General features: G+C 43.7%; 2 protein-coding genes across 2 annotated transcripts; one reads left to right on the top strand and one right to left on the bottom strand.

Moving 5' to 3' along the window:
* Positions 1–995: 995 nt before the first annotated feature.
* LOC148910674 (uncharacterized) lies at positions 996–2164 on the bottom strand. The gene is made up of 2 exons (XM_089031470.1): positions 1926–2164; positions 996–1785 (listed from the first exon to the last, which is right to left on the bottom strand). Exons 1-2 carry the CDS (start codon positions 1979–1981, stop codon positions 1440–1442), a joined length of 402 nt encoding a protein of 133 aa, XP_088887596.1. The 5' UTR covers positions 1982–2164; the 3' UTR covers positions 996–1439.
* A 94-nt stretch (positions 2165–2258) lies between these two features.
* LOC148910673 (uncharacterized) lies at positions 2259–3829 on the top strand. The gene is made up of 2 exons (XM_089031469.1): positions 2259–3152; positions 3241–3829. Exons 1-2 carry the CDS (start codon positions 2839–2841, stop codon positions 3458–3460), a joined length of 534 nt encoding a protein of 177 aa, XP_088887595.1. The 5' UTR covers positions 2259–2838; the 3' UTR covers positions 3461–3829.
* The last annotated feature ends 8606 nt before the right edge of the window (positions 3830–12435 follow it).

Here is a 12435-nt window from a genome sequence, read left to right as displayed (position 1 = left end):
AATACCATAAGCACACAAATCACAGTTGATTTAGATAATCCAAGTACTAACGATGGTACAGCAAATAATTCGGGAGATCACAGCAACGATGATGACACGTCCATTTTTGATTTACCATTCATGCATGACAACACCTTCGAAGAAGATAATACTGATTTTTGCTCGTTTAGTACTTTTCAGTTACCTATATTATCCATTCCTAGATATATACCTTGTGTTAGAATAATTAGCGCGCCACCTAACGCTATCAACACCTTCGAAATCCAAACAGTGAACAAACAAATAAATTTTGATAAGTTTAACGCAAACAACACGTTTGAATTTAGCAGTTCACACTTAAGTACTAAAGATGACCCGATTACGCCGTCGCTTAGCAACCAAATTTCAAATGAAGATGAGAGTAGTGATAAGTATCCGCCACTGGATACCTTAGAATCTCCAACCACTATCTAAACCTGTTAAGGAGGATCGGCACGTCCCTACAGTAGGCAAAACAAAATTATCTAATACAAAATGTCCTTCTACAGCACAAACAAAGTGTAGAATCAAAATTACCAAAACCATGAACAGGTGTTTTTCCTTATACAAGTATTGTAAGAAGTTTATTCCATTAGTGACTAAACAACGGGACCGAAATATAACTAAATATGTTAATGACGAAGTCGAGACCGATGCCGTACCAGGCCATGCAAAGGAAGTCGATATTCATAAAGTAGAGGCGAATAATTCTACCGAAAATAAAGACAAAATTTATAATAACGAAAACAGAGAAGAAATAAGTGATGATACGTTTACCCGCGAAAGTTCTATTGATGAAGTAGATTTACAGAATTTAAATACATTTGCCGATAATAAGGCACAAACAGAGAGTTTTATCAATGGCATTCAAGAAAATTTCGAAGAAAATATGGAAGCAGAATTGAATAGTACAAATCACACATTAGACATTTCCGATTTAGCGGCATAGGGAAAGTATATTCCGCATTCTTATAATCCGACCGGAATAGCATAAATTAAAAAGAGCTATCATTATTTTATTCCAGATTTAACCAATAGAATTTTCAAAACTCCTTATCTTACTGTTTTCTCAGCTAGTACAATGTATTATTAGGTAAATAACAACTGAGAAAGAAAGTTTGTAACTATTTTTACTGACGTTACTCCTTCGTCTTACTACTATGGTCCTTAATAGTCAATCCTCTTACTACGAAGAACTAATGTCCCAAACGTCATATACTTATGAACTTTATCATACACCTGTTGTATTCAACGCACCAAAACAGTCACAACTGACTAGTAAGCGCCAGTAGTATCAACATATCTTGAGATTTGTTTACAGTATTAAGCTAGGAATTTTTCTGCTCTCACTAATATAAACATGTGTTACGCCAGTTTGTTTTACTTTTCCGAAAAGTATATCAAAAAGAACATATATAACATTACAGTGTTTTTAGAATTCTTTTCCTTCTATTAGCAAGAGCACCACAAGTTGCTATTACAAAGGGTTGAAATGGCCTCATGTGTCGAAAAATATCCGAGGTCGCTGAGTACATTTTCAGGAATCCAATGGCGTGCTCTACGCGGATACGAAGCGACCTTAGCGCTCTGTTGGCATTCTGTTGTCGTCTGTTGTAAGCAATACGCCTTGGAGTGATAAGAGGTGGGGCGATAGCGTATCCCCCATCAGCTAGCAGCCTTGCTCGTCGTGGTAGATTCCTTCTTCTTCCATGGCCTATAGCAGGAAGTCGTCTGTATGACTCCGCATCGTTCATATGCCCCGGAAATCTGCAAGACGTTTGTTTACTATGAATACGTGTAGTACTAAATTTTGCTTATGTTTGTATTTGTTTTTACATGCAGTAAAATAGCAGCTAGATCGAAATACTTAAGCACAACATGACAACGCTACTATATAGCAAACGTACCCAGCTACAAGGAGTACTACCAAACCATCTGCGTCAACAATTAGTTGTGTACTCATAAAATGGTACTTTTTGTCACCTCTATAAGTCAAGATTACAAGATCTTCTTCTACCTGTAGTTGGCACCCGAGGTGTGCGTCTTGGACTGGTAACTTCTATACCAATTCTTCGTACAATAGCATCAAAGGATTCTAGTGTTTCCCCGGTCATGTACCAAAAGATGTGTGGATGTCTTCGTGCTAAACAATAAAGAACTCTGCCACCGTTACGATGGTTAAGCAGCTGATTGCCAAAAAGTCGGGCTAGGAGATTAGCTCCCGTTGGTGCCGTAGAGACAAACGCAACGAGTGTGATGAGCAGGTTCCCTATTACATGCATAGGAAATAAAGGGACCAAACGTTGTGGTCTTTGAAGACTCAGTTTTATAGCTGCAAAGATAGACAGCAGGGTTACTACAATAAACATTGGGAAAGGTGGGACATCCATTGTTGACTGACGCAAACAGGCAGTGTATTAAACATATATGCAACTTTTTCGTTCGCAATCACGAAACCAAACAAAAATATTTAAAAAAAAACATTACGACCAGTGCACGTGTGCACGTGCCTATGTATGCAAATTTTTAGGGCTCTTTTCACTTTTCTTAATCCTGTGAGAAAGGAGCGATGGACAACAACAAGTAAAGAAAACCAAGGAAAAACTACACTCAAGTCGAAGATACTCTTCTTCTTCAAGCTGTGCAAGCATGTGGAAGAGAGTGGAAAAGTGTTTTGAGTTTTATGAGAAGGCATGTTGAGGTTTTGTGAGAAGCAGGTGATCAGTATGTGGCTGAAGGAAATTCCAACAAAGTGTTGCAGGAGCGATTAAGGAAGAGAGCTACTAAACTGCTTAACAACGCTCTTCCTTCAAGGTAAGAATGCTGTTGACCAAAGAAGAAAGGACTCTCAATAACGGTATTATATGGAGTGCGATGATTCTTTTATTTCCTGGTAGGAATGCCAGTGAAGCAAGCACGTCAAATAGAATAATTGATGAAGAATACTCGTCCGCATCTAGTGTGGAAGAAACTTGTAACGAAGATACTGAAGAAGTTGAAGACATTTGCAGAGCTATCAATGCACGCGAAACAAAGTATGTGTTAGATGCAGAAAAGAACGAACCAAATGACGACCCTGCTGACATCCTTACACGAATCAAGAAAACAAGAGAAAGCGAGAGGACGGAAGACAGGTAATTTATAAGCAGACAGAATTACTTTCAACGTTTCTCATACCTATTTTATAATAAAACCTCGTTAATTTTGCTATTATCCTTTAAGGAAAAGACCTCTCAATGAAAGCTTAAAGTCAAGTAAAAAGCTGAAGTCATCTAGGAACTCCCAGGTCACCAGAGAGAAAAAACTGGACAGCTTACTCGAAGCAATCCCCGCCGTTCTTGATGCGGCCCAAAGTGCTGCACGAGAGCACCAGAAAGCATTAAAAAGCTGGAGGGCAGTCCATGGTCTTGACGTGACAGATTCTTCGTCAGATGAAGACTAGCACCTTATAGGCTTTATGAGTTCTGTTCACGTTATTAATAAATAGACATTAAGCATCACGTTTTTTCTGGCCGGCATAAGCACGTTTTTGTTCTTTCCCTGTAATTTAACTAGTACCTTTTAGAAACCTTCTCAGCAAAGACAAAGGTTATTTCATTATTTATCTATTGCTTCTTGAAAAGCTTTTCAACTTCTTTTTACTTTTTTTTCGTTTGCGTAGCACAAATGTTTGTCGAAAACACAAGATGTTTACTGAATCTCTCAAATATCTTGTTTTGTTCTGAATTTCAACGCATTGGTTATGTGCACAGCCTTTTCCACTGTAGAAGAACTAACAGAGAACTTGAATAAAATCCTGTTTTTCCCCGCAGAGGAGAGGGTACAGAGTTGGGAAGTAAGTGTTTACAGGCAGTGAACAATCTCAGTAGGCATCCACATTTCAACTATATGTTAGCGATACGTACGTGTCCATGCAGAAGGAAAACTTCTTGAAAATAATAACCGTCGTGGTATTCTACATTATATGCTAGCATTCTTAGTCCTTTTATAAATTTAAGGGGGAGCATTTACATTAGTATATTATAAACGCAACTTTTTTATATAAATGCGTTTCAACGGGACGAGATCTTATTCTCGAGCACACTGCTCGTCAGTTAAGCTAATAAAACAGGTAGTGTTAACGATATTAATTGTGCAATACCTTAAGTTAGATAAAACAGGTCTACTGAAAGCTGTTTCATTATTTTATTGAATTTTCTGGTCATAACGATGATTCTAGCCTTATTCCGCTGGTTTATGCTTATTCCGCTAGTATATGCCTATTCCGCTCATATGCCGCTAAATCGGAAATGTCTAATACAAGAAAATATTAATGCAATCTATTTCTCTCCAACGACTTCAAACCTTTCTATTTTCGGCTCTCTGTTTAACATGGTACTTAGATTTTTGGTTGATACTGGCGCTGCAGTTTCGGCAATTAGTGCGCACACCTATGAGAAATTGCCTACAGATATTAAGGCTACCCTCAAAAGCGATGCTTTGAGTGTGTTAAGTTCAGTTAGTGGACAAGATATACCAGTCCTTGGACAGATTAGACTACCATTTGTGATCGATGAACGGACTTACCACTTTGATGTTTTTGTCGCACGGGATCTCACTTATGACGTCATCTTGGGTAAGGATTTTCTGAGACACTTTGGCGCAGTTATTGACCTCCAGGGGAACACCCTGACTTTCTTGGACAGGAGTTCTGAGGCCCACACACTCGTACCCACCGAGCCCGCATTAGACCAATGCACACTACATTTAGTAGCTTCTGAGACTCTGCCACCACTAAGCGAGACAATTGTGCCCGCTCGACTCAAACGGCCTTTTGACCCAGGGGTCACAGGGATTATCGAGCCTAAACGAGCGTTAGCGGATAAATATAACGTCTGCGGTGCTGTACTTCTAGTCACTAACTCTGACACTAACACTGTACCTGTTCGGCTATTAAACCCTACTACTTCTGCAATAAGCCTGTATCAACACGTGAACTTAGGTTTATTTACCAGACAAGATAACCCAATTCTAGGGGCCTTCTCGGATATTAGAGACAATAGGGAGACCCCTACGGTAAAAGAAGCCGAAAGCGAATCATTACAATTTGACCTATCAGTAGTAGTATAGGACTTGGGGGTTCCAACTCACACGCTAATCAGCCTTTACCCGTTCCCCGCAACGATTTAGGGTAACCGCCCGTGTCAGAAGGAGGTGCCCTTCATAGCTCGTGGACGTAAGTTGAAATGCAAGTTAATATATATGAAGTGTGAAAGATGTGAGAGGGAGTTTAAGAGGAAGGCTGACTTATCTAAGCACTTGTCAATGCAGAAGAAGGAATGTAAAAAGTCCTACGTTTGTCTTTGTGAAAAGGAGTTTGAGACGCGTGTGAAGTTGTATTGGCATTGTCAAAGTTGTCAATACGACTACGAGGACTGCATATAAGGTATAAAATATTTCCTATTATATATGGAGTCACGATCCAACTTCGAAACGGTGTCAATCAAAGGCAAAGGAGAGGTAAACCTACGACAGTTTTGGCAAGCAACGCTTCCAAAGGTTATAAGAGTGTATTTTTTTCCCTTTTTTCGGCAACCATTTTCGGCTACCTTTTCCTTCCCGCACGGGCTTTCCTGGTAGACACATTTTTGCACAAAGTAGTATTTTTTGTGTCCGCTGTTTTGGGAGCAAGCACCAGGAATGTCCGTGGTGCGATTTGCCCTCCATAGTAGCAAGGGAGCGGCAAGACACCGCTACCTTTGCATGGAGAAACACCGACGTGGATAGAGAGGAACGATTCGTTCCCCTTCTACTATCTACGTCGTGGTAGTTGCGCCAAAGTAGCTACGTAGCCCGGTATGCGAAGTCTATAGAGACCTTCCAAAATCTCCAGAAGTATTTGTGTCGTTCTTTGTTTTCCTAGCATGTAGCTGGCTATGCCTAGAGCTATGTAGAGATACATCTATATACCTATGGACCCACGGAATACCCCATGGATCCAGACATGTCCAACCAGGTATTTCCCTGTGTCCGAACCATATTCCGTATAGATATATATGGCAACACCCAAAATACTATCCGAGGAAGAAATTGCAGGATTGTTGGAAGATAGAAGAAATGGCGTAGGGCTGCAGAAGGTGGCCAAAAAGTACGGCATAGGCATACCAAAGATACGCAGGATAGAGCGGGAAAATGGAATAGAAGTAGCGATTCCCGAAAAGCCACCAACTACAGACCTGCAGAAACATTTCCTAGAAGTGCAGGATTCCTTTGCTATAGTCCTCCACGACCTGCAAAAAGCTAGAGAAGAACTACAGAACGCAAAGGAGGAATCGCTAGCCAAAATGGGGCAGGAAGAGGAACCCGAAGAGGATTCCTTCGAAGAAATAGAGGACGAAGTAGAGGAAGTATCCACGAAAATAGACTGGCAAATAGCTAGCAATGTACTATTTGCAGTCGTAGGCATCGCCGCCGTCGTTTGGGCGCACAACAAAGCACCCAAAGTTGTCTACTATCCAGAAACACCCAAACCAAAGTCTAGGATTCCGCAGATGGAGTAGAGACGTGCACCAGTCTGTCTTTCTTCTTTGCTTTGGTAGTCTTTTCTCTGCCTATCTTGCAGTACAGCGGCGGCTGCTGCGTCCAGTCTATCTTTTGCTCGTCCAGGAAGTGTCCCCAGACCGGAGTAGTAGCATGTTCTACCGTGCAGCCTTCTAGAACGCACTCCGGGCATTTCTCCGAAAGGAACAGGATTGTCCTTTCTTTTTTTCTGTAGGTGGGTTTGGCGTATCTCCAGCATTGGTACTCTCCTTCCTGCATGTGCAAAGCCTGCACGCATTCTTTGTTTGGCGGCGCAGGCACTGCTAATAGTTTTCCTGGATTTTTGGGTATCGAATAGTCTATTTTCCTAGCCAACTCGTAGTACGTATCCAAACCGGGTCCTTCCGGTACGAAGACAGTTGCTACGTTGTTTTCCCACTCCAGCAATATCTCTTCCCCGGGAAGAGCAATGCGCATGTTGTCGTTTGCTTCGAACTTCCCAGCTGCAAATGCGTCCAGCATTGCTTCTATAGCCCACGCAACGCAGGTTTCTTTGCCTTTTCGCAAAGCTACGCGGTGTCCTCTCGCAGGCCAAACGGTATCTACGTTTTTGGGCACTGCGTATCCTAGTATTTTGTACTCCCCTGCGGGTATTTCTTGCATTCGGTGTACTTTGGGTCTGCGAGGTACGGAATCCTCTAGGTGGCCGAAGAACAATCTACGCAGATTTTCTGTTCTCCTGGAAATCCTATCCAATAGTTTCCTGTATCTTTCCAACTCTTTCTCTACTTTCTTCCTATCCTCCTCTTTTTGCCGCAGGATGGACTGCCTTTGTTCCGACAGTTCTGCATGGTATCTCTTCGTGGCTTCGACCCACTCGTCTCCCTCTAAATCGTCCCGTATGTCTTCCAATCTTTGCTGTCTCTTTCTTTTGGACAGGAAGGATATTCTTCGATCCGTAGGCACTTCTAGTATTCCAAATAGACTCTTTTCCACTCCTATCTTTTGTGCCTTCTTCGTGCGACAAACCCACTCTACGTGCTCCGTAGTTGGGAGAAAGTCTGCGATAGTAGGAGGATCTTTGTGCACGCGGGTTGGTTTGTTAGACTCTGCTAACACCGTGGGAGAATCCTTTGTGTAGCAGCAAAGTGGAGCTATGTCCACTGGGTCCAATCCACGCACATCTATGCGGAATATGGGGCATTTGCGCAGACCAAACTCTGCTATAGTCCAAAGTACGCATTGTTCCCATCTTTCGTTGCCTCGTACTCGTATGCCGGCTATTCTTCCTGTTTCTGCGTGGCAGTACCAAGCTAGGAAGATTTCTTTTGTTTCCTCGCAGCAAATACACAAACATCTATCCAGGTGTTCCGCGAGCGCCAACCACATGTTCTTTGGCGGTTGTACTACGAATATGTTTTCTAGAGGTTCTATAGTCTCCGCAATAGCATTTGTGTTTTCTTTGGAGAAATCCCTGCCGTAGATGGATATTTCCACTCTGCTGCATCCTCTTTTCTGCACGTCTGGATGCAGGAATGTCCTACGCAGGTGGTCGTTGGGACAATCCACGTACTCTGCCAACTTTGCTCCTACTGGATTCTGCACTTCCCCGGCTTCGAAGTTGGATACTATTTTGTTGTATATTTTTGTGCGTTTGCCGTCTTCCATCCAAGTACAAACATGCCCGCCTACCTGGTGCGCATTGTCTAGGATGGTGCCTTCCCGCCACCCAACTTCTCCTTGTTCCTTGTAGCCCAGCTGCAACAATCTGCGCACCAAAGCTTTTCTATCCAAGGTTCCGGAGAAATCTTGCGTGTAGTCTACGGAATAGATACCATATCCGTGTGCATCTAGCAAAGTAGCAAACTTGGGTATCTTTTCCTCTACGGTTTCTATGGACAATTCCGAGGTGTCTACTTTGGCTACGAAAACCGATGCGGATTCTCCGTGCAAACTGGACCACTTGGCTGCCATGTGGGAGACGCGATCTACTATTTTTCCTTTCCTGCAGCTGTGTACTATTTGGACATGTAGGAACGTACCAAAGGCTTCCTGGGTCGCAGTGGATATTTTGGACACCAGCGTCTTTGCGTTTCTGCATATGCGCCCATACATGTCGTTCTCTGCGACAAATCCATAGACAAACACATCGTCTACGAACGGTGGTAGCCCGGATAGTGGCTGCAGGCTGGTAGTACCTTCGTTTCCGCGCAAATAGTCGCACTTGGATATGTCGGGCAGTAGATTTCCATCGTATGCGTTGTCCAACAGCAAATGTGCCAACACCCTATTTTTTGCACGTATACCCATCTCTTGCAATGTTGCCGGAATACTCTTTTGCTCTTCCATGTATATATAGGGTGTCGAAGGTTTTTGGCTACTAGCAAGGGGAACGAATCGTTCCTCTCTTGCTACGGCGGGGAAATACTGTGGACCCAAGAGAGGTGTTTCGCCTCCCTTGGAAAGGTAGCGGTCGCTCCATACTCCCATACGGACATTCCTGGGGTTGCTACCAAACCAGTGGACACGCAAAAATGCATCTAGCGGGAGTAGAAAAGGTAGCCGAAAATGGTTGCCGAAACAAGGGAAAAAAATACACTCTTATAAAGATAACCTGTGGGTGGTTGTCTTTGAAGTGCGGTAAGTTAATGGCAGTTGCCTCTGCGGCTTTGCACGTAGCTCAGCATGTCGACTTGAAGGAACTTACGATGTCTTGGAAGGACTTCAAGAAGGACAGAGAAGTCGAAAGGGTATTCACTGCAGCACTTGCCGAGGTACCTGATCAAGTACCTAATTAAGTCATCCACGGGAGTTACTCAGGTCACCTTAAGTACCTAGTTAAGTCATCCTTAAGTACTTGCTTAGGTCGCCCTTAAGTACTTAGTCAAGTCATCCCTAAGTTACTTATCAAGTCGCCCTAAGTCACCCTTAAGTACTTATCAAGTCCTTCAAGTCCTTAGTATAAATGAGTGAACCGGAGTCGAAGGTAGAGCAACCTCGGGAGGAGCAAAAGATTACCAAGGCTAAATCTCCAGGCAGAGTCGCTGCGGGGAAGAAGCTCGCGGAGATGAACAGGAAGAACAAAGCCAAAAAAGAAGAAAAGGTGGAAGAGAAAGAAGAGGGATCCTTCATTAATCCTGGGTACGTAATTGGCGTGTTGGGAGTTGCTATAGCAGCAGGCAGCCTTTACTTGCAATGGAAGGCAGCAAAGCCAAAAGTAGAATTGGAGGCCGTGCACGTACCGCAGGAGCCTAGAAGCAAAATACCCGTGATGGAATAACCTTCTCGCTTTGTAATATAATGTCAACCGCGTTATTGAGAACTGTTGAAGAGGCAGCTATTATTACTTCCATCGTTGCGGGTATCGGTTGGGTAGGTAAGAAGGTGCTCAAGGAAGACTTTACTGAAGACCCAAGCAAGAGCTTCGCTAACTTTGCCAAGGTGACCGCTGCCGTTGGCGGGGCTATCATGGTAAAGGATTACCTACGGAAGGAAAAGTACATCCCTAATGTATAAATGGCTAGTTTGATCGCAGGTGGTGTCATTGCAGCTTTAGCATTCACTGGAGCTAATTATGGCGGTCAGTATTTGGATAGGTTGGTCAGAGGCGACAAAAGCGGAGCCGCCGAAAGAAAGAGACACGACTTAGCACTGGAAAAGTATCAAAGGGACGTGGCAGCTTGGAATGAAAAAAGACAAGCTTACAGGGATTGGTTGGACAAGAATTACCAAGACAAGATGCAGGCGGATAAGAACTTCGAAAATACAGACTACGCCTTTAAACTTTATGCACAGGCGCACCCCGACTTTAGAATGAGAAAGCCTCAGTTTAAGAATTACTACCAGCCTTCCAAGAAACAAAAAGACAATGAGTTGGTCTTCGTAGGAGTCGCAGGGCTGGCAGGCGGCGCAGCCCTGTCATATCTAGCTTAGCTCCTAGAAGGGAATTTATTCCCTGGTATATAATGATCGTCTTTTTGAAAAGCGACAAGAATAACTTTACCACTTACTTGAATCCTCCCATCAAAGCCCAAAAGGTTCGGCTGGTTAGTTGCTCGTTGTATAATTCTTGGTATAATTTGATAGGCAGCAGCAGCCCAAAAATACCAGATTCCCATTACACCCCCATGATGCTGGCTAAGGAGCTAGCAAAGCATGGGTATGCTCTTACCACAGGATTGCCTCATGAAATGACATTCAAAAAAAAAATAGTGGCAGCGGCAGTCTTACAAACTCATTGGTGGAACTTCTGGGCCTTGTTAATGGCTCGATAGATGACGGCGGTACGTATGACGTAAAATGGAAAGTTCCCGCCAGCTACGAAGTTAACTGCAGCCTAGTAAACTCATACTTTAATGAAGGACCCAGTAATCTAATGTCCAAGTTTCCACCTAAGGGTAATCCATTTGACCTGGTAGAATACGCTCCCGTTTCTTTGAGCTATGATTTGTCCCATTTGGTAGAAAGCATAAACATCACCATCAAAGTGGACGGAGAGACGGTGGATTTCAACGGACGCAAGATCAATCTTGTCCTGGAATTCATATAATGGGCCGAACTGAGGACAAACTTAAAAGGATTTACTACGGGACCGAAGGCTATTGGAGAGGAGCGTCGGCTATTAAGAAACTTGCAGCCGTGGCCAGGGTATCAGAAGAAACGGCTAAGAATTGGTTAAAAAAACAAACCCTCTGGTAGGTCTATCTTCCCGTGCCCAAGTACGTTCCCAGGCCCAGCTTCACCGTAAATGCCCCCAATTATAAGAGTGTATTTTTTTCCCTTGTTTCGGCAACCATTTTCGGCTACCTTTTCTACTCCCGCTAGATGCATTTTTGCGTGTCCACTGGTTTGGTAGCAACCCCAGGAATGTCCGTATGGGAGTATGGAGCGACCGCTACCTTTCCAAGGGAGGCGAAACACCTCTCTTGGGTCCACAGTATTTCCCCGCCGTAGCAAGAGAGGAACGATTCGTTCCCCTTGCTAGTAGCCAAAAACCTTCGACACCCTATATATACATGGAAGAGCAAAAGAGTATTCCGGCAACATTGCAAGAGATGGGTATACGTGCAAAAAATAGGGTGTTGGCACATTTGCTGTTGGACAACGCATACGATGGAAATCTACTGCCCGACATATCCAAGTGCGACTATTTGCGCGGAAACGAAGGTACTACCAGCCTGCAGCCACTATCCGGGCTACCACCGTTCGTAGACGATGTGTTTGTCTATGGATTTGTCGCAGAGAACGACATGTATGGGCGCATATGCAGAAACGCAAAGACGCTGGTGTCCAAAATATCCACTGCGACCCAGGAAGCCTTTGGTACGTTCCTACATGTCCAAATAGTACACAGCTGCAGGAAAGGAAAAATAGTAGATCGCGTCTCCCACATGGCAGCCAAGTGGTCCAGTTTGCACGGAGAATCCGCATCGGTTTTCGTAGCCAAAGTAGACACCTCGGAATTGTCCATAGAAACCGTAGAGGAAAAGATACCCAAGTTTGCTACTTTGCTAGATGCACACGGATATGGTATCTATTCCGTAGACTACACGCAAGATTTCTCCGGAACCTTGGATAGAAAAGCTTTGGTGCGCAGATTGTTGCAGCTGGGCTACAAGGAACAAGGAGAAGTTGGGTGGCGGGAAGGCACCATCCTAGACAATGCGCACCAGGTAGGCGGGCATGTTTGTACTTGGATGGAAGACGGCAAACGCACAAAAATATACAACAAAATAGTATCCAACTTCGAAGCCGGGGAAGTGCAGAATCCAGTAGGAGCAAAGTTGGCAGAGTACGTGGATTGTCCCAACGACCACCTGCGTAGGACATTCCTGCATCCAGACGTGCAGAAAAGAGGATGCAGCAGAGTGGAAATATCCATCTACGGCAGGGATTTCT

This window comes from Actinia tenebrosa, unplaced genomic scaffold (genome assembly GCF_029948245.1).
Source record: "Actinia tenebrosa isolate PJP-AT-01 unplaced genomic scaffold, QUT_ActTen_1.0 PGA_scaffold16__25_contigs__length_10494907, whole genome shotgun sequence".
Lineage (NCBI taxonomy): Eukaryota > Metazoa > Cnidaria > Anthozoa > Actiniaria > Actiniidae > Actinia > Actinia tenebrosa.
This window is presented reverse-complemented; position numbering and strand designations above follow the sequence as displayed.

Excerpts from the sequence above, each read along its gene's own strand:
- LOC148910674 (XM_089031470.1), bottom strand. The coding sequence starts at position 1,981 with ATGAGTACACAACTAATTGTTGACGCAGATGGTTTGGTAGTACTCCTT. Across the intron at positions 1,786-1,925 it reads GTAGTACTCCTTGTAGCTGG|ATTTCCGGGGCATATGAACG; the intron begins GTACGTTTGCTA and ends AACGTCTTGCAG.
- LOC148910673 (XM_089031469.1), top strand. The coding sequence starts at position 2,839 with ATGCTGTTGACCAAAGAAGAAAGGACTCTCAATAACGGTATTATATGG. Across the intron at positions 3,153-3,240 it reads AGCGAGAGGACGGAAGACAG|GAAAAGACCTCTCAATGAAA; the intron begins GTAATTTATAAG and ends TTATCCTTTAAG.